The sequence below is a fragment of the Podarcis raffonei genome, chromosome 2 (genome assembly GCF_027172205.1).
Source record: "Podarcis raffonei isolate rPodRaf1 chromosome 2, rPodRaf1.pri, whole genome shotgun sequence".
Lineage (NCBI taxonomy): Eukaryota > Metazoa > Chordata > Lepidosauria > Squamata > Lacertidae > Podarcis > Podarcis raffonei.
Genome location: NC_070603.1, coordinates 28,859,415 through 28,881,039, shown reverse-complemented (window position 1 = coordinate 28,881,039; position 21,625 = coordinate 28,859,415). Strand labels below are relative to the sequence as shown.

At 45.2% G+C, this 21,625-nt stretch overlaps 3 protein-coding genes across 4 annotated transcripts; 1 reads left to right on the top strand and 2 right to left on the bottom strand.

Moving 5' to 3' along the window:
- Positions 1-797: 797 nt before the first annotated feature.
- Positions 798-5,849, bottom strand: PDE6G (phosphodiesterase 6G). The gene is made up of 3 exons (XM_053380164.1): positions 5,313-5,849; positions 1,852-1,892; positions 798-1,043 (listed from the first exon to the last, which is right to left on the bottom strand). Exons 1-3 carry the CDS (start codon positions 5,456-5,458, stop codon positions 967-969), a joined length of 264 nt encoding a protein of 87 aa, XP_053236139.1. The 5' UTR covers positions 5,459-5,849; the 3' UTR covers positions 798-966.
- A 5,107-nt stretch (positions 5,850-10,956) lies between these two features.
- Positions 10,957-15,031, bottom strand: OXLD1 (oxidoreductase like domain containing 1). 2 transcript variants are annotated; one of them, XM_053375464.1, is made up of 2 exons: positions 14,886-15,031; positions 10,957-11,693 (listed from the first exon to the last, which is right to left on the bottom strand). In XM_053375464.1, exons 1-2 carry the CDS (start codon positions 14,985-14,987, stop codon positions 11,247-11,249), a joined length of 549 nt encoding a protein of 182 aa, XP_053231439.1. In that variant the 5' UTR covers positions 14,988-15,031; the 3' UTR covers positions 10,957-11,246. The 2 variants fall into 2 exon arrangements, with proteins under 2 accessions (XP_053231439.1, XP_053231440.1); XM_053375465.1 differs by lacking the exon at positions 14,886-15,031 and adding an exon at positions 12,893-12,977.
- A 133-nt stretch (positions 15,032-15,164) lies between these two features.
- On the top strand, positions 15,165-21,370 carry CCDC137 (coiled-coil domain containing 137). The gene is made up of 6 exons (XM_053375463.1): positions 15,165-15,292; positions 16,679-16,800; positions 17,753-17,948; positions 19,070-19,152; positions 20,419-20,498; positions 20,786-21,370. The coding sequence occupies exons 1-6, from the start codon at positions 15,216-15,218 to the stop codon at positions 20,996-20,998; spliced, it is 771 nt and encodes a 256-aa protein (XP_053231438.1). The 5' UTR covers positions 15,165-15,215; the 3' UTR covers positions 20,999-21,370.
- The last annotated feature ends 255 nt before the right edge of the window (positions 21,371-21,625 follow it).

Here is a 21,625-nt window from a genome sequence, read left to right as displayed (position 1 = left end):
AGTCCCTGATTTACAGAAGCTCATCCCGCTTTCTGTTTGATCCTGGAATGCCCTGCTTTTCCTTAAAGGTAAAGCTAAAGGGACACCTGACCATTAGATCCAGTCGTGACCGACTCTGGGGTTGCGGCGCTCATCTCGCTTTATTGGCCGAGGGAGCCAGGATACAGCTTCCGGGTCATGTGACCAGCATGACTAAGCTGCTTCTGGCGAACCAGAGCAGCGCATGGAAACGCCGTTTACCTTCCCGCCAGAGCGGTACCTATTTATCTACTTGCACTTTGACGTGCAAGGTTCAAACTGCTAGGTTGGCAGGAGCAGGGACCAAGCAACAGGAGCTCACCCCGTCACAGGGATTCGAGCCACCGACCTTCTGATTGGCAACTCCTAGGCTCTGTGGTTTAACCCACAGTGCCACCCATGCCCTTAGGACGTCCCTATTTTCATTGGAGAAACATTGGAGGGTATGGAGTTATCCAACTCCCGAGCCATCAGAAGACAATCCTGTATAGGGATTTTAAAAAAATGTTTAATGTTTTATTATGTTTTCATATATGTTGGAAGCTGCCCAGAGTGGCTGGGGCAACCCAGTAAGATGTGTGGAGTGGTAAAATTATCATTATGGAATGGGACATCCCTATTTTCCTTGGATAAATGTTGGGAGGGTATGATGTCATAGTAAAATGGAGAAACTACTATACATGTAAATATGTCTATTTTTGCAAACTATAGCTGCAGTTGAGGGAGGTTCATCGCAGATAGAGACAATAGCATAAAGTCAAATGTAATACTTGCTCACGTGGGTTTTATTTTGGTTTTATAAACTGCTGGAGGTCAAGAGCTGATTTCTGCAAAGTTGGTTGATTTGAAGAGGCTAGGAGCACAGATAAAAGGAAGGTCACAGAAGCTGCCCCCTCAACTGGAGGGAAGGCAAATATCCATGCAGCCCCACTTCTGGCCTCTGTGTGTTTATATGATGCCATATTGGGCCAGCTCGTGTAGCTCCAAGTGGCTGAAGGCTTCCCAGGGGCAGATCACAGTAATATCTGAAAGAAAGAGAGAAGCATCAGGGCAACCTATGTATATGCTTATTGCCAAAGGTCATTGTGCTTCTAGGCTGAAATCTGCCCCAAAGGCCTATGGTGACAACTGAAGAAGAAGAGTTTGGATTTGATATCCCGCTTTATCACTACCCTATGGAGTCTCAAAGCGGCTCACAATCTCCTTTCCCTTCCTCCCCCACACCAAACACTCTGTGAGGTGAGTGAGGCTGAGAGACTTCAGAGAAGTGTGACTAGCCCAAGGTCACCCAGCAGCTGCATGTGGAGGAGCGGAGACGTGAACCCGGTTCACCAGATTACGAGTGCGCCACTCTTAACCACTACACCACACTGGGTCTCACACTGGTTGAGGAAGCAATTGTGGGGATTCATAATCATAAATGTAGCTCATGTGAAGTAAGGACTTCAGTTTCTGTGCAGTGGTGTTTAGAGAGAAGAGACTCTATCAAACACCGCATGGTATGTTGGCATGGCCTTACCCAAAAGTGGGGATGCCAAGACGAGCGATTAAAAACAGTCCTCAACCAATGAATGGCAAGAGGTAGAACTAGTAGACACGCAAAGAAAGCACTGCAAGTGCTGTGGAGGTAGTGGGTTGCACTAAGGCCTTCTGAGAAGGAGAAACAATCTCAGGACATGCAAACACAAGCTGGTTCCCAGGCCTGCCTCCATCCTTAGGCAAAACACGTAGATTCCTTGGTAGGCGGAAAACGTCAATAAAGAGAAACCAGGCAGCTTTTGTACTAACAAAGGTGCAGATTAATGGTGTGTTAAAAATAGGAATCTTTGTTACCTGTTCCCAAGCCCTCCATACCAGGGATGTCATCGCCAAATCTGCAAAGGAAAAGAGAAAGAGCAGTCTACGATGCATTTGGCTTTTTCATCCAACCCGGATCATTCCTCCACATTATATAATCCATGGATGGCCAATGTGATGCCCTCCAGATGTTGGGCTACAACTCCCATCAGCCCCAGCTAACCTGACCAACAACCAGGGATGGTGAGCGTTGTGGTCCAATAAAATCTGGAGGGCAACATGTGGTCTATCCCTGATATAATTTCTTTATAGGGCTCCACGTGGAGCGGTTTAAGGCGGGATGGTGATTTTTCCATGCAAGAGCTTAAGTCTCAGGACAGCCACTGATTCAATAATTCCATACATGGCAGAACCCTCACCAGCTTTGGGCAAAGTTGCTGCAGATTCCTTGAGGGACACAACCGAAACACAGTCTAAAAGGCACATACACACTATTGCCATGGTGCCTGACATATTAAAGGTAAAGGTAAAGGGACCCCTGACCATTAGGTCCAGTCGTGACCGACTCTGGGGTTGCGGCGCTCATCTTGCTTTATTGGCCGAGGGAGCCGGCGTACAGCTTCCGGGTCATGTGGCCAGCATGACTAAGCCGCCTCTGGCGAACCAGAGCAGTGCACGGAAACGCCGTTTACCTTCCCGCCGCAGCGGTACCTATTTATCTACTTGCACTTTGACATGCTTTCAAACTGCTAGGTTGGAAGGAGCAGGGACCGAGGAATGGGAGCTCACCCTGTCGCGGGGATTCAAACCGCTGACCTTCTGATCGGCAAGTCCTAGGCTCTGTGGTTTAACCCACAGTGCCACCCGCGTCCCTCGCCTGACATATTAATCATATTCTAAATATCTTTTGCTCATTAACCTGCATTTGCACAAATCAAGAAAGAAAAGAAGAAGAAACCAGATCCATGGTAAACATTACAACCATGTCTCGGACTGGCAAACCTTGCACTTTTGAAACCTAAATGAAAGCAATGCAGCATGCCATCGTTGAGTTCTAGCTGCTGCAGTATCGATAAGGCAAGATGGATGAATGTTAAAGTACACTGCATTTCCAAATGAACATAGGAAGTGAGGCCAGTTGTTTGTCTAGCTTAGTATTTTCTAGTTACAGGTAGGTAGCCATGTTGGTCTGCCGTAGTCGAAACAAAATTTAAAAAAATTCCTTCCAGTAGCACCTTAGAGACCAACTAAGTTTGTTATTGGTATGAGCTTTCGTGTGCATGCACACTTCTTCAGATATCTGAAGAATAACAAACTTACCGGTAGTTGGTCTCTAAGGTGCTACTGAAAGGAATTTTTTTATTTATTTAGTATTTTCTATACATGTTAATTGTTGCATCATTGTCAAATATCTGGACCAGCCATTTCCCCAGAATAACAATTTGCACCACATCACCAACTTAGTGCCCTATCTCTGGGTTTGGCAGTGAGAAAGTGAGTTCCTTAATTGAGAAAGATGATAGTGGAAGAGGCATTGTGAAGGAGAATTGTTCCTGAATAGGCAAATGACTAGATTCACTGATGGGGAAGGTTCCAACCTGCTGCTTGTAAAGGAATCGTTCCCAGCCAGAAAAATCTGCTGGCAGAGAGAAGAATGTTACAAGCAGCAGGATTGGACCTGTCCTCTCCGTTACCAACAGATTGACTAATGAGTCAGTATTCTGGCTTGCTGTTCCACATAGCAGGCTGGCATGCTGACTCATAAGAAACCATTCTGTTCCTTGTGGGTGCAAACTGAATAGCTTCACTAGTTTAAATCCCAATACCGTCGGATCCAAAATGTGTATGGATGGCAATTGTTATCCCAGGGCAGGATTCAAGGTGTTACATGTGCAGAGCAGGGTCCAATCATGCAACAGAACTTCGCCTCCCTTGCCCATGTGTAACCCATAAATCTGCACTGGAAGGTTGAGAGAATGCCCAGACAGGTATGGGGCTACATGCAAGAAAGGAGGGGAGTAAGGAGAAGGAAGGTACCGCATTTTTCCATGTATAAGACACCTCCATGTACAAGACGAGCCCTATTTTTTGAGCCCAAAATTAAGAATATTTAATTGCAACGTTCCATGTATAAGACGATTTTAAACTTTAAAAATTTAGGGGAAAATACAGTCTTATACATGGAAAAATAGTTATTTATGTGTGAGCAGACCTTGTTCCCTGTTTGCATATCCCACTTAGCATCGCTTTGAATTCCACTCATAGAAAGTTTCTCCTTTATTTTGGGGGACCCTAAACCATGGTTTGTCCAAATCCCCCAAAATTGTTAGCAGTGTGGCAAACACAGAAATTCCCATTTTGAGTCATCTGGGAGCAGGAGAGGAGAAACAGGAATGTTTTTGAAACCTGCTGTGAAGACTGGAACTAAATGTGTGACCTATAGACTGAATGTGTTCTCTAAAGCTGGCCCACCCATGAAGCAGGGTGAGGCGGTTACCTCAGGCGGCACCTACCCAAGGGGTGACAGCCATGTTCTGCCACCCAGCTTTGCTGCTGGTCTCCCCAGCCTCTAGGGGCAGAGAAGGACCAGTGTTAAAGCTCTGCAGAATGCCTCCCCTCCTGTCTCAAGGAGAAGCCCTTCTGGAGTTTGTGCCCCTCATCACACGGGTGGCAGCAGCAGACCCTCCAGGTGTCCCTATTTCCCAGGGACATCCCTGATTTAGAGAAGCCGTCCCAGTTTTTTATTTGATCCTGGAATTTCCCGCTTTTCCTTAGGATGTCCTTATTTTCATTGGAGAAACGTTGGAGGGTATGGAGTTATTACAACTCCAGAGCCATCTGAAGGCAATCCTGTATAGGGATTTTTTTTTTTAATGTTTAATGTTTTATTATGTTTTTATATATGTTGGAAGCTGCCCAGAGTGGCTGGGGAAACCCAGTAAGACGTGTGGGATGTAAATAGTAAAATTATCATTATGGAATGGGACGTCCCTATTTTCTTTGGATAAATGTTGGAGGGTATGCAGCAGGGCATTTCACCTCAGGTGACAAAACGCCCCAGGCAGCCCCTGCTTCCTATACACAAAACAATGGTTTTAAAACTGCTCCTGGACTGGTAGGAATGCTAGCTGTTGACAACGGTGGGGAAGAAGAAGAAGAAGAAGAAGAAGAGGAGGAGGAGGAGGAGGAGGAGGAGGAGGAGGAGTTTGGATTTGATATCCCGCTTTATCATTACCCTAAGGAGTCTCAAAGCGGCTAACATTCTCCTTTCCCTTCCTCCCCCACAACAAACACTCTGTGAGGTGAGTGGGGCTGAGAGACTTCAGAGAAGTGTGACTAGCCCAAGGTCACCCAGCAGCTGCGTGTGGAGGAGCGGGGACGCGAACCCGGTTCACCAGATTACGAGACTACTGCTCTTAACCACTATATCACACTGGCTGTTTTTGGAGGAAAGTGAAATCAGTCCTCTTCACCCAAGTAACGTCTCCATCTCTCACCCTTGGACACCCTTCTTTGGTGGCTTGCTTTTAAACTGCCTGGTTTGCCTCTGCTTGAATTTTGGGGGTCCTTTTCTCGGGGTGGCAGGACCTCCAGTCACTCTGGTGGCCGATTTGATTTCCAGCTTGGGAGGTTCGAGGCTCATGGCTGCCGTGAAGAGAAAACGCCTTGGCACCAAAAATGGCTTCCGATTCCTGTGGTTTAATCTGTTGTGAAGAAAGGAAGGAAGGAAAAGAATTATACTCCCAGGTCTAGTGTTTCTGCAGACAGCTAGTTACGTCAGCTGTTGAACTTCCATCACATCTTGAGTTTGTGTTCCAAAGAAGAGAAACAAATGAGGTGCAACATCTTTAACTCCAGAATATATATACTGAGTCAGACCATTAACTCATCTAATCCAGTGAAGTTAATACTAACTGGTAGTGGCTCTGCAGGGTTTCAGGCAGCGGGCATTCCCAAACCCACCTGAAGATGCCAGGGTAAAGCTTTTGCCTTCTAAGACACAACTCCTCACAGATATTTCCATACATAACAGTTCCAGGACATGTTGATGGCATTTTACCATTGTACTGTTGAGAGTGTATTAACTTATGGTCTGTGTGTGTGGTTTGGGAGCTGCATGGTCAGGGAAAAAACAATGCTGTCCAGGGTTGTAAAGACTGCAGAGAGAATAATTGGGTGTATTCTTCCCACTTTGGATCAAATCTATGCTTCCAGGTGCCATAAGAAAGCTGCAGAGATAGCGCAGGATAGTACGCACCCCGGAAATGATCTCTTTCAGCTTCTGCCTTCTGGAAGAAGGTACAGGGTTATAAAGACTAAGACTAGCTGCCTGAGAAACAGTTTCTATCCAAATGCGATGTTGCTTTTAAATGCAGTGTAAGGTAGTCTCTGTGGGAGTATATTTTATTTAATTATGGGGTATCAGAGTTTTTAGGGGGTTAACCGGACTGGGATAGCTGGGATAGCAGGCTTGTTGGTTTTTGAATGTCTGATGTAGACTTTTTCAATTTCCTTGTTCTGTATGGGACAATGACAATACAGATTATCATATTGTATCGTATCGTTCCAGGTTCATCACCATTCACTCTTTTAAGTAGCACAGAACAAAATATTTCGTTTGTAGTTCATGCGACTTGACTATCTCTACACTTGGACTGGAACCCACATGTGGACCGAGCATTGATGTTGAAACACTAATTATTCCATCTGAAACTTCGGATTACAGTGGTACCTCGGGTTACAGACGCTTCAGGTTACAGCCTCCGCTAACCCAGAAATAGTACCTCAGGTTAAGAACTTTGATTCAGGATGAGAACAGAAATCGTGCTCCGGCGGCGCAGCAGCAGCAGGAGGCCCCATTAGCTAAAGTGGTGCTTCAGGTTAAGAACAGTTTCAGGTTAAGAACGGATGTCCGGAATGAATTAAGCACTTAACCCGAGGTACCACTGTATAATGTTCAGAGCCACTCAAAAAGTAGCTTGCTAGGATTCAGGAAATACCTGATTACCGGTATCTTGGCCTTGTAGAACCCGCTCCCTGTTCAACTCACCTGATGTTTTGTATTTCACTTGCATCCCTAGGAATGAGGGCAAGAAGACACTGGAAAGGGGTTGCATAGGAGGAGAGTGCCATGTGAAATTTATTCTCGGCGAATGATGCGTGCCAAAGGCACCTGGCATGGCAATGCACTTGACACACAGCAGTGCAGATAGAATGTGCCCAGTGCGCACCCAATGGACAGCTAAATTTGGTTTGTTGCTTTATGTGCCCTCAGCAGATCGCACAGCCTAGCCAAAGAAAAGCTGCCGGCTGTTGTCGTTAGGACACTAGGATAAATGGGCCATTGGTCTGGTGCAGTGTTGCGTTTATTTTGTTCATAGATAAATCCCTAAACAAATGCTAATCTGATTAAACCTTTTCTCCCCCTCTCCAGTAAACAAGCTTGCTAATATTTGCACTTGTTTACAGGATTATTATTTCCGGGGGAGAGGATTTTATTTTTGTTCATTAGTTATTACCATCCCTCTCTGAAAACTGATGCATATCCTGCATAGCCCTGCTACTCCCAGCCTCAGTAATGTTATTTTTTCCAGATCATATTTATTCCACAGCTATTCTAGCAAACGAGGGAAGATTTAGCAGCTTAATTGCTTTTCTGAGGATTCCCACACCTTGTATCTAAAAAGCCAAACCATAAAAAAAGGTATGATTCATATATGCAGCCAATCAAATAAATGCCTACATTCACCCCATTGTTTAATTATACAAAATTAGCCACAACTCTCACATCTACTTTTATGCTCCCGTATCCATTAACTTCATTGTTATTTGCCAACGCCAAGCTGTCTCATCAAGCTACAAAAAGCTGTTCATTTTTTTATTTTTGCTGCCTTGCTATTCCTCGGAAGTCTCACTTCCTCCCATGTCAGTATGCATAGCATTGCAGGATCAGTCACTTTTATGATGCTTTTATATTTGTTGGAAGCTGCCCAGAGACACTGGGCAACCCAGTTAGAATAAAATTATTAATATTATGCATGCTAATAGCCACCCTATGGCAGAAAAGCAGTATTTGCCCATAGCTACCCAGTGACATCCCATGGCTGAAGAAGTATTAGAATGAAATTCAACACAGAGTCTGTTGCACCCGTGGGCCTCCTCTCCTATAGCAGGGTCTGTCCTCCCAGGAATACAACCACAACGGGACCCACATTAAAGCAGAAGCTGCAAGTTGGGTGGATTAAACAGATCAGTAAAAAGGTAAAGGTACCCCTGCCCATACGGGCCAGTCTTGACAGACTCTGGGGTTGTGCGCCCATCTCACTCTATAGGCCGGGAGCCAGCGCTGTCCGCAGACACTTCCGGGTCACGTGGCCAGCGTGACAAGCTGCATCTGGCGAGCCAGCGCAGCACACGGAATGCCGTTTACCTTCCCGCTGGTAAGCGGTCCCTATTTATCTACTTGCACCCGAGGGTGCTTTCGAACTGCTAGGTTGGCAGGCGCTGGGACCAGACGACAGGAGCGCACCCCGCCGCGGGGATTCGAACCACCAACCTTTCAATCGGCAAGCCCTAGGCGCTGAGGCTTTTACCCACAGCGCCACCCGCGTCCCCAAACAGATCAGTAACTAGGAGCAAAAGAAAAACATAAGGGGGCTGCTACTCACCAGGCGCCAGTGTCAACCTTTGCCTGAACCACTGCAGCAAGAATTGCCAGTGAGTGTATCTCTAGCTTGCAAACACTCTGGAGAGGTTTCAAAGGGGTTTGCTAGATTTATTCTGCTCCTCCTAATAGGATTATATCTCTTGTTTCTAATCCGGTATCAACCTCAATGACAGGTACATTGTGGGCTGGTTGTTCAGAACAGGGGGAGTAGAGGAAATGAATGGAAATTTTTCCAGATCAATTGTGATAGGCTTAGCATCTGCCCGTTGCCTCTAGAACCAGTAGACAAATGCGCTTCCATGACACTACATGCCCAATGATGTTCTGTGCAGTTTGAAGAAAAGAAGAGTTTGGATTTGATATCCCGCTTTATCACTACCCGAAGGAGTCTCAAAGCAACTAACAACTAACCTTTTCCCTTCCTCCCCCACAACAAACGCTCTGTGAGGTGAGTGAGGCTGAGAGACTTCAGAGAAGTGTGACTAGCCCAAGGTCACCCAGCAGCTGCATGTGGAGGAGCGGGGACACAAACTCTGTCCGGCAGATTACAAGTCCGCCGCTCTTAACCACTACACCACACTGGCTCATATACTCCTATGCCAGCAGATGTTGTCGCCATATGAAATCAAAATATCCTATTTGGGCCTGCAGGGGCCGCACACCCACTTCTGTTTTACATGGTCTGGGCAGGAATGGCAAGGCTTAGTGAGAGGAGGTTGGAGGCATCCAGCAGAACAACCCAAATTACCGGTAGTCTAATACAAGTGTTATCTATGTTTAGACAGCAGTTGTGGAATACTTGTACAAACAAGATCTGCAACAACCAAGTGCTGAGTGATTGTGGGAGATGATGGCTGCAGGCAAGACTTCTCAATGCAATGCACTCAGGGGCAGAGAAGGGTGCAAGAAGATGCAGAGAGGTCCCCTTTAATGATCAGCTGTTCAGCAGAGCAATAGGAACCTGTAGGTTACAGGGAGCTAAGGCCATTTCCACCTAATGGTCTATATTGCTTGCAAAATGTTCCTCCACACCACTCCCCCAATAGGAAAGAAGAGATCATTACAAAGCAAAATGTCCTGAAAGTAAGCTTGCTATCTGGCTAGAAAACAAAACAAAACCTGTCCTGACCTGCTTTTGCGCCTTAAAATAGATGCCCATCAAGTTGCTTTGGGAGGCACTGCCACGGGAACTGGTTAAAAAAAAAGAGCTGGTGATCTTAAAGTAAGAAGATAGCTGCAGCTATACTCTGCAAGAATCACAAACAAAGGGCTGTCTGTGTAAACATAAGGTGGGGTGGTGAATTCAAGGCTTCTGGTGTCCTTCTTTCTCACAGGCAAGAATTCCTACCAATGCATTTCAGTACAATGAGTTTCATGCCACTTGCACCAAATTAAGCATTTCTTTAAAAAAAGTTGGTACACAAAGTGATCCAGCTGTGTTCACTTAACAGAATGTAGCTTAATCCTATTTGCTAAAGTCTAGCTAGCTGTAATTTGTGGAACGTTCAGCAGTTCCATTAAAGTGACCTGCGATTAGGCTGTCTGAGAAATCCTTTAGAGCAAGGGGGTTAGGAAAGGATCGTAAGTGATATTATCCTGGTAGGCAAAGCAAGGACAAGGGTGGCGGTTTGCTTTTCTAGAAGGGGCCAGAGGAAATGCAAAGCTTTGCACAAGATCCTTCACTGGGATTTTGAAATGCGGTTTGTGGCTTTTTACCGATGAAGCAAGGCTATTGTTGGCTGGTCTGAATTAAGTGGAATTAACACAACCAAATGGAAATTTCTCTTTTTTAGGAATGCCATCTTTTTAATTGGCTCCTTTAACAGCCAGCACAATGTTAATCCATTCTGCAAAAAAGGTTCACTGGCAGATTTGTGCCAGTCAACAGTGATCTTAAAGGTACAAAGCCAGTTTTGCCAGTTTTTTTGTGGTCAGTTGGCAATCATAGGCAGTGCTCTATATGCAGGTATCACATGGCTAGGCAGCTCCCCAATAATAATATTACGCAGAAATATATGCCTCTGATACACTGGGTATCCAGTCGGTTGCGCCTTCTGGCCTAGAAGGGGCATGCACTTTTGTGGGTGCTAGTTCTCTTCCACAAAAGCCTAGAAAAACTCTTCCTATCATTGAGGGGGGAAAGTAAGAGCTACAATTCGCAGCACTGCTGGAAATGGAGACAAAATCTGCCAAGCCCTCTGCCCTGCTCAATATTGTTTTGCTGAATCCTTAGCAGCACTGCTGATTGTAGGCCTTTTATGGGGAAAAGTAGAGGACAATGGAAGCCATTCACTTTTATGGCTCATCCTCAATCTATGTAACAGGACAGCTATAAGGATTACTGAAATAATGCATGCTAAGCACTTTGAACAGTCATAGTAAATAACATTATCATCCTATTGAGTGGCACTCTTGTTATATCGTCAGCCAACCTGAGATAGCCTTAACTCCGATCTTAAACCAGCATTTGCCCCCATTATTAAATAATAAATACAGTTAAACATAATAGTCATCATAGGATACAGGATAAGGACATCTTTTTAAGAACAGGTAGTTTAAATTTAACTGAATATTAGGACTGCATATCATCCCGATAGGCTTAATAATACTGGGACTCCTGTTTAAAATTAGAATTGCCCCTTCTACTTCAGAAAAGGGAGAATAAATAATCAGGATAGATTTTTCCTTCAGAATCTGTTATGGCCCAAGACCAGGCATGAGGTATGTAGCTGTGACAGTGTTGTTGTTTTCTTCTAAAAAGGTTTCAGTCTTTTTTCATTCGGAATCTGATCTCCATCTTTAAGATCGTTTTTATATTCTCATCCTGTATGTGTTTGTCCACAGCTGCTAATGCCTGTTCTCCACCGTCCTGGTAATACTTCAGAAGCTCTTCAGTGTATGCAATCCACACACAGTTGTGGCATCCACTCATGCAACAGTTTGTGGGGGGGAGAAGTGTTGGAGGGATGGCAAAAGCAGAATCTTTGTCCTCTGAAGAAGCAGCCTCTTCCTTGGAGTCAGGCTCCTTGTCCATCAGGGAAGTAGCATTTTTGGAACCATTGCCCTGTGCATCTGCGTGCATGTACCGCCGTCCATCGACCATCAGCATTGCAGGAAACCTCCACATGTTAACTAAGTACTTGTGATGGGATCTGTGCAAAAGCACTGCAGTCCCACTATTGTGTGAGTGCCCGAATAGATAGATGCATTCCTAGCAAGAACAAAAACAGAAAGAAATGGATTAAACCCTTTCTATATCCCCGCCGCTTATTTCCAGTACTTCCCATCCATCCCAGGGTATGACCTGCCAGATTTCATGTATTTTATTCATAGAATTTGTAACACGTGCTATACCAGGGGTCAGCAAACTTTTTCAGCAGAGGGCCGGTCCACTGTCCCTCAGACTTTGTGGGGGGCCGGACTCTATTTTTGGGGAAAAAAGAAAAACAAATTCCTATGCCCCACAAATAACCCAGAGATGCATTTTAAACAAAAGCACACATTCTACTTATGTAAAAACACCAGGCTGGCCCCACAAATAACCCAGAGATGCATTTTAAATAAAAGGACACATTCTACTCATGTAAAAACATGCTGATTCCCGGACCGTCCGCGGGTCGGATTTAGAAGGCAATTGGGCCGGATCCGGCCCCCGGGCCTTAGTTTGCCTACCCATCTGCTATACCATATATCCCAAATGCAGTATCAGTAATGACAAATTCAAACCCCGAACGGTTTAAAAATCTGTGACATATTAAACTTGTACGTCTTGCCTCTGAGGCAAGCAGCCATCCTCCTTGAATCTGCCCAACCTCCTGTTAAAACCATCTCAGTCAGCTATCACGTTTTGAGGCAACAAGTCCTGTAAATAAAGTGTGTGTTGGGGGAAGTCTGAATAGAAATGGAGCATCAACAAATGCATGTATACTAAATGCCAGGTAGGGAGATGCAAACCTGTAGTCCTCTAGGTGTTGTTACTGGACTTCCAACTCCCACCACGCCTGATCCATGGACCCTGCGGGTTGGGGGATGCTGAAGACTTGGGAAAAACATCTAGGGCTATTATAGCTGAGTGGCATGCTCTCCCATCAAGTGTCAAGGAGATGAAGAACTACACAACCTTCAGAAGACATCTGAAGGCAGCCCTGTATTGGGAAGTTCTTAATGTTTACTGTTTCAATATGTTTTTGTATATGTTGGAAGCTGCCCAGAGTGGCTGGGGCAACCCAGTCAGGTGGGCAGGGTGAGTGCTTTTTTATGAGGGTATGCAGTACCGACACTTTTTTCTCCTAGAAGAAAATCACTGGTTAAAAATATGGTGCTTACTGTAACAACTTCATGGCGAGTACTTCCCCTCCCCTTTTTTAGAAGAAAAACACTGGGCAGGGTACAAATAAAATATAGCCAAACCTTGGTTGTCGAACGTAATCCGTTCTGGAATACCATTCGACTTCCGAAACGTTCGACAACTGAGGCGCTGCTTCCGATTGGTTGCGAGAGCTTTTTGCACTGGAGTGGAAGCCACGCTTTCGAAAAATGTTCGAAAACTGGAACATTTACTTCCGGGTTTTCGGTGTCTGGGAATCGAAACGTACAATAACAGAGGTTTTTGGGAACCAAGGTTTGACTGTAATGATGATGATGATGATGGAAGCAGCCTAGAGCAGCTATTGCAACCCAGTCAGATAGGCAGGGTCAGTGCTTTCTTTTTTTATGTGGGTATGAGTGCTGACACCTTTTCTAAAAGAAATACACTGGTTTAAAATGTGGCACTAAGTGTACCAACTTCATGGTGAGTACCGGCCCTTTTTTTTCTAGAAGAAAAACACTGGGCAGGGTACAAAAAAATAATGATAATGATGACGATTATGATAATAATAATAATAATAATAATAATAATAATAATAATGGGGGTAATAATAATTATGATCAGTCTTTCATGGTGGAGCAGCACACAAATATTATAATAATAATAATAATAATAATAATAGGGGTAATAATAATTGTGATCAGAGTCTTTCATGGTGGAGCAGCACACAAATAATAATAATAATAATAATAATAATAATAATAATAATAATGGGGGGTAATAATAATTGTGATCAGAGTCTTTCATAGAATCATAGAATCATAGAATCATAGAATCATAGAGTTGGAAGAGACCACAAGGGCCATTGAGTCCAACCCCCTGCCAAGCAGGAAACACCATCAGAGCACTCCTGACATATGGTTGTCAAGCCTCTGCTTAAAGACCTCCAAAGAAGGAGACTCCACCACACTCCTTGGCAGCAAATTCCACTGTCGAACAGCTCTTACTGTCAGGAAGTTCTTCCTAATGTTTAGGTGGAATCTTCTTTCTTGTAGTTTGGATCCATTGCTCCGTGTCCGCTTCTCTGGAGCAGCAGAAAACAACCTTTCTCCCTCCTCTATGTGACATCCTTTTATATATTTGAACATGGCTATCATATCACCCCTTAACCTCCTCTTCTCCAGGCTAAACATGCCCAGCTCCCTTAGCCGTTCCTCATAAGGCATCGTTTCCAGGCCTTTGACCATTTTGGTTGCCCTCCTCTGGACACGTTCCAGTTTGTCAATGTCCTTCTTGAACTGTGGTGCCCAGAACTGGACACAGTACTCCAGGTGAGGTCTGACCAGAGCAGAATACAGTGGCACTATTACTTCCCTTGATCTAGATGCTATACTCCTATTGATGCAGCCCAGAATTGCATTGGCTTTTTTAGCTGCCGCGTCACACTGTTGGCTCATGTCAAGTTTGTGGTCAACCAAGACTCCTAGATCCTTTTCACATGTAGTGCTCTCAAGCCAGGTGTCACCCATCTTGTATTTGTGCCTCTCATTTTTTTTGCCCAAGTGCAATACTTTACATTTCTCCCTGTTAAAATTCATCTTGTTTGTTTTGGCCCAGTTCTCTAATCTGTCAAGGTCGTTTTGAAGTGTGTTCCTGTCCTCTGGGGTGTTAGCCACCCCTCCCAGTTTGGTGTCATCTGCAAATTTGATCAGGATGCCCTTGAGTCCATGATCAAATTTGCAGATGACACCAAACTGGGAGGGGTGGCTAACACCCCACTCATGGTGGAGCAACACACAAATCCCCTTTTAGAAACAGTCGCCACAACATTATTGCTATTTGCTGTGGCGCCCTATAAACCACAAAGCCATCTCCTGAGGCCTGTAACTCTAAAAAGCGAAAGGGAAAAGCGGGGTGCCTCTTCAAGAGGGCATTTTAGGCACAGCCGACTCCAGGCTGCTCTCTCCCTTTGCCTCCTCCCAGCAGCTTCTCCGTCCGCGGGCAAGAGCGACCCGCTGCCCAGGTAAACGCGCTCAGGACCAGGCATGCAATTGTGCCCTTCAGCAGCTTCGCCCCGCCGCCGGACCCCCTCACCTTCCCGGGCGAGCGCCCGGCCCCTGCTGCTGCTGCTGCAGCCTGAGCCCCGGCCAGCCGCCGGCTGCAGCGGAGGGCGCCCACTAACAGCAGCATCAACATCAGCTCCGGATTGCCTGGGAAGAAGCCACGCCCCGTCCCTGCGCCGGGCGCCGAGACTGACATCTCTCTCGGCCCAATCGCCTCAGCGGCCTCGAGGGAGGGGAACGACGAGATGTCAAACCGTGGGCGGGTGAAAAAAAGCACTCAGCCAATGGGGAGCGGGCAAAGGGGGGCACCGGAAGTAGAGCAGGCGCACGTGGGTGAAGCGGAAAAGAAAGAAGAGGCGCGATGGGCAAAAGGAAGGCGCGGGCGCAGGTGGCGCCTGCTGCCACCGGCTTGCGGGAAGGGGCTGCTCCAAGGGGCAGGTGAGTGTTTATCCCGCCGGCGATGTTTCGGCGTGGTGCTTGCAAACAACAGCCTTGTAAGGTAGGCCCGCGCGACGCTCATCCTCCTCCTTACATAGCTGTCAACTTTTCCCTTTTCTTGCGAGGAATCCTATTCGGAATAAGGGAATTTCCCTTTTTTAAAAAAGGGAAACGTTGACAGCTATGCCTCCTTATCGCAGACGCGGGGCTGAGGATTGAAAGGTTTTTAAGAGGCTTGCTTAAAAAGCGGGCCGATGTCGGGTTGGGAGTTTCCCCGTTGTGGGGTAAGCGTGCCTTTGGGGTTTCTCTTTTTGGCACTGGGAATGTCAGCTGCGTCTGGAACCCGGCTCAAGATGACCAAAACTCACGCAGCAAAACTTGCTTTAATACAGTGGTACCTCGGGTTAAGAACTTAATTCGTTCCGGAGGTCCGTTCTTAACCTGAAAGTATTCTTAACTTTAGTGATTTCTGTTCTCATCCTGAAGCAAAGTTCTTAACCCGAGGCAATATTTCTGGGTTAGTCTGTAACCTGGGTGGGTGCAGCTTAAACTTGAGGTCAAGCTTGAGGTTCATTGCTTTTATTCAGATGATTAGTAGTACAGTATGGACTTGGTGTTGGACATATTGCTGTTTCTCAGGAGTTCATCCTAATCTTGTGTTGCTTTCGGGTAAATGTCATTAATTGCCACTTTATACCAGGAGTGCTTACCCTGTTTCCCTTCAGGTCTTGGCTTCCCAATTGCTGTTGCTTGTCAGAGGTTATGGGACTTTTAGCCCTGCAACATCTGGAGGGGCATATACTAGGTAAAGGTAAAGGGACCCCTGACCATTAGGTCCAGTTGTGACCGACTCTGGGGTTGCGGCGCTCATCTCGCTTTATTGGCTGAGGGAGCCGGCGTACAGCTTCTGGGTCATGTGGCCAGCATGACTAAGCCGCTTCTGGTGAACCAGAGCAGCACACGGAAACGCCATTTACCTTCCTGCCGGAGCGGTACCTATTTATCTACTTGCACTTTGACGTGCTTTCGAACTGCTAGGTTGGCAGGAGATATACTAGGTACCCCTGCTTAAAACATTGGTGTCACAGTGTAATAAATGGTGCTGTTGCAGCAGCTGTCCTGTATGTGGATGTTGTTGTAGCTGCCCCGTACAGATGGTGTAGCCTTGACATTCTAATATGGAGCAGCCTGTGAAATTGTGAGCACAGGCTTTTGCCTTCTAGTTGCCTGTGTGATGGACAGCTGCTCTAAACCTGTCATTCGAGCTAGTCTTCAGGTCGTACTTACCAAAAGGCATTTTGAAATTTTAATTGGTGGTAGCTATTGTTGAAACAAGCTGTACAACCTTGCCAATAACAACCCCACCCCCCTTTTAAAACCCTGTAGACAAATGAAGACGAAGAAAACTCAATGCCTGGATGAGCAAGAAATTCCTTTTCGGTTGCGGGAAATAATGAGGAGCCGTGATGAATTAAAGAACTCCAAGAGCAAGAAGAAAAAGAAAAAGGGTAAAAAAGCAGTCTTCATGTTTTTCCAACATACACTATGGACCCAACTCTGATAGCTCAGTTGGTTAGAGCATGGTTCTGATAACACCAAGGTTGCAGGTTCGATCCCCATATGGGACAGCTGCATATTTGTGCATTGCAGGGGGTTGGATTAGATCAGGCATCCCCAACCTTTGGCCCGCCAGATGTTTTGGACTACAATTCCCATCATCCCTGACCACTGGTCCTGTTAGCTAGGGATCATGGGAGTTGTAGGCCAAAACATCTGGAGGGCCGCAGGTTGGGGATGCCTGGACTAGATGATCCTCAGGGTCCCTTCCAACTCTACAATTCTAGGATTACTGTTTCTTTACCATAATAGCACATGTGTGCATACACACATATGTCTCTCTGCAACTTTAGTTCATTAAGTTTTGTCGTGGGGAATTGATCAGTCAGTAACAGCATAACTGTTGTGGATTTGTATTCGTGAAAACTGGGTGTAAAATTATTAAGGAAATAAATAACTTATTGCCAATCCATTTGTCTTTTGGCAACAACATCAGTTGCCTGCTTATGGCAGAGGGCCAGCAGCTATCTGCTCTAAGGAGCTCTGTAATAATAAACACAATCAATGCAAAAAACACATGCTATATTGGGAAGTTAATGGATTCCAATGTAATTTGATCCTATATTCAGTTGCGGAGCCAGTCCTCCTAGCTAGCACCAGGACTGTGACATTTTGGGGGTGGGTAAATCTAGCGTGGTTGGACGTGGTGTGACACCCATTTATGCCCCACAGAAGTATGTTAGACTGCTCTAGCTTGGACCACTGTCAAATAGACACTGTGCTTGTCTATTTTTGTTTGCAGAGTGCCAGGGTAAATAAAGGTTTTTTTGTCTTCATCTTGCTTTATTTCTCTGGGTGCTGTTGGGCACAGTAAGACTGTAATAGTTTGTGTTTTCATCTCAGAGAAGCAACCAAGTCATATACTGGAGGGTGACATACCAGTGCCAAAATTCAAGCGGCGAAAAGGAGAGGGAGATTCTACCTACATTGGGCGCATTGAGCGGGAAACTCAGCATGTGATGTTCCTTACCAAATACCAGCTGCAGCGTGAACCCGAAAAAGAAGAGCCAGTCCCAGAAAAGTCCCAGAGGAAGAAAGAGTAAGATTGATTGATCCCTTAGGTAAAGGGATCCCTGACCATTAGGTCCAGTCGTGGATGACTCTGGGGTTGCGGCACTCATCTCGCTTTACTGGCAGAGGGAGCCGGCATACAGCTTCCGGGTCATGTGGCCAGCATGACTAAGCCACTTCTGGCGAACCAGAGCAGCGCATGGAAATGCTGTTTCCCTTCCCGCCGGAGCGGTGCCTATTTATCTGCTTGCACTTCGTGCTTTCGAACTGCTAGGTTGGCAGGAGCAGGGACCAAGCAACGGGAGCTCACCCCGTCGCGGGGATTCAAACCGCCGACTTTCTGATTGGCAAGCCCTAAGCTCTGTGGTTTAACCCACAGGGCCACCTGCGTCCTTAGTTTGCAGCCAATGTTAGAAACTCAGATATATAAGCTAGGTGCCAAATGGCTCCTTAAACCAAGCTTACTGTCACCAAAATGAAATGTCTCATTGCCATTTTGGGGCAAGATGGCTCTAAAGTCTTATTCTTCAAATAATGGGCTGACTGTGATTGATTCTCAGTTAAACATCTGGCTAGTTCAGATGACAACCTTGAGCTAGGGTGAGAACTTGGAGAACTTAAGGAAGAAAAGTCACTTGATCCAGGGACAGTCCACATAGATATTGGCCTATTCCTGCCTCTTTTTCTTAATGGTGACACAGACTATTCATAACGTAAGAATATTCTTCATAACTGTGAGCAAGGCAGAAGGGTGGGGTAAGTGAAGGCAAGCTACAACAACAAACTGTTAATGTTCTTCACTGCTCCTGCTCAAGCAGCACAGAAAAAGCATTTCGGTTCCTGAAATTCATTCCAATTGTGCAGATAAAATATAACTGATAGAATTCTACGGGATGTGGTATTAGTGTGTGCATACAGTTCAGGCATGCACCTCCAGGTGGTGATGTCAGGCACCATCCTGGTACCCAGGCATCTGCACTTGGCCGCAGGTGGCCAGTAGCCAGGTACACAATGCCTTTTACTGACACAGTATTTTTGTAGCCCTCTTTGCTCTGATTGGGGCTCTGAATTGTATTCCCTTCATCCTCCGTTGAAATTCATGTGTACAGCTCCTGTTGCATCCTTTCTTCAACAAAGCTTGCTTTCTAGTTTTCAGAAGAAGAAGCTGGATAAAATCCGTAGGAAGAAAGAGGAGAAAAAAGCAGCATTGCTGGAGAAAGACTTTCTCAAAGGTAGGGGAAGTATTTTTCAATGTATGACTCTTTGGCTTTCTTCAGAGTTTCAGAACACCCCAAATCTCTGCTACAGAATTCCAAGGATTTGAAAACCACCACATCTTTCTTGATGTTTCCTGCATGTATATTTTTTTCCCAATGGGTGCTTTGAGTGTGCATTTATTTTTGTGGTGGTAGTTCTATCTGGATATTGAGAATTTCTTACTGAGTAGAAGGATTGTGGTGTTGACTTATGTTACAATAGGATACACAATTGCTTTCGATTATGGGATTTGTCTGGATCTTCATAAGGCTGTAGTCTACTCAGTTCAACTTAAAAAGTATCTTTCTTTCTTTGTACTTTATAAAACAAAAACTTGCAGTTTGTGCGGGAACAGAAAGTTGATTCAGCATATCACTGTTTACAGTGATATGTTAAATCAGTTGCCTATTATTTATTATCCCGCTCTTCTGGTGCAAAATCCCCACTCAGGGCAGCTTAAAAACACCTAAAATTCCACACACACACACACACAACACAGCCAAGCAGGATTGGAAAATGAATGCACCCTTAAGCTACATGCCATCTGCTGTAGCATCCAGCCATGGAGAGCTGGTGTTAGGAGTTTTTAGCACTGCAAACACTTTCATCAATTGAACCACCAGTCTCTCTGTCAGTTGTTGTTGTTACTCATTAGTTGCTTTTTTAAACAAATGTAATAACAACAAATAAATAAATAAATAACACATGGAGTAAAACCAACATAAAGCTGAAACAGAATAAAAATGAAAACTTGTTCGTATTTTTAAAAGGCAGGACCAAAACATCCCAAACACTGAAGAAACCAGATAATTAAAAGCCAAAGCCTGGTGGTCTTTGCTATCAAGCAAATCTATTGTTAAGAGGAAGTTGGGTTCCAGCTCCACTTCCAAAGTTTGGATACCTGCTTTTTAGGCACACCTTTATGTCCAAAGCAACAAATTCCCAGCTGAAATATATAAAAATGTAGTTGCATTGTGCTGAATTTTGTAATAGGGACAGGTACATTTGAATGGGAGCTGAACCGTAGTCTCTGTTACTGTGTACTGTGGGGATTAATGTACAGGATGGAAAGGCACTTGTTCTTTGCTGTGACATGACAAATAGGAGTGGCCATGTTGGCCTCTAGACTGGACTTCAGGCTAGAGTCAGGCTGCTAAACAGGAGAAGAATATATCTATTTTAGTGCTATCCCCATCTCATTTTCAGTCCCTTGGAGCTTACCTCTTTGCCATTCCTTTCAGACTCGGTGAAGTTTGGTGAGGTTGCTGAACAGCCCCCAACAATTACAGCGAAACCTAGAAAGAGTGTTGTCAAAGACAAGGTAAGTTATGTAGCTGCGTGAAATTCTATCTCTGTCTTCTAACTTTGCCAGTGACCCTGCTACCTATACAGGAAATAATTTTACACGATCGGTAGCAAAGCTTGGGAAGAACACCGACTTGGTGTTCGCAATACTATTATCAAACTAGCTGTATCAGAGTTTCGGGTATTTCAGGGTTTGTTTGTTTGTTTTCTGTAAGCTGGTTCTCTGTTCATGATCATACTCAATCTATAACCTCTTTCCTCTGTGTGCTTCTTGAACTTGAGCCAATCTCTCTTACATTCCAGGCCGGCAAGAAGGAGCTTCTGCTGACATCTCTCTTGGGCTCTGGTGGGACACCCTCCACTCCAAAAGTGTTCCACACATCCCTTGCTCGCCAGAGGATCGTGCAGGAGGAAAGAGAAAGGGTTGTCCAAGCTTACCGGGACATAAAGAAACGCAAGCAGCAGCAAATGGCTGAAAGTCAGCTTGCTATTGACAAACTAAAGAAGCCCGTCTGAGATGTCGGAATGCTTCCACTGTGCCAGAAAACAGGAAGAAGCATTTTAATACAAGGACAGAGCAGCAGCCAAGATGGCGGTGTGTTTAAACGGTCCTCTTTTTGGATGACCGCATTAAGCCATCAGGACCAGCAAGATTGACTGGTGTTGTACACATTGGGCAATATGGTGGTCATCTGCTACTTCCAGAAGCAGAGCGAAGTGTATACAGTGGAATTTTTCTAGACTCAACCTTGGAACTTCATACCTAGTAATCTTAGCAACTTTGGGGTTCTGTAATCTTCTCTTAACTTTCCTCTGGGATTCAGAGTAGAAGGACTAGTATGGGAATGGTCTCGGAGGCAATTACACCGAATAAATATATTTATATTATCCACTGGTGCAGCCATTTGGCAGAGGAATGCGGAATGAAAATAGCACCCTGAAAATGACAACAAAGCAAAATGGTCTCGTTTGATTTTAAAGATTATGAAAGGCCCAATGCTCAGTTATTCCCGCTTTTTCAGTATCAGCGGCAAGTTCTTGCTGCTAACTGTCCAGCACAAGTCTGCATCCATATATTCTCCAATGAAGTTGGAGAAACACAATTCGCTCCCACTCTCAATGCACTGGCACAAAGATAAATAA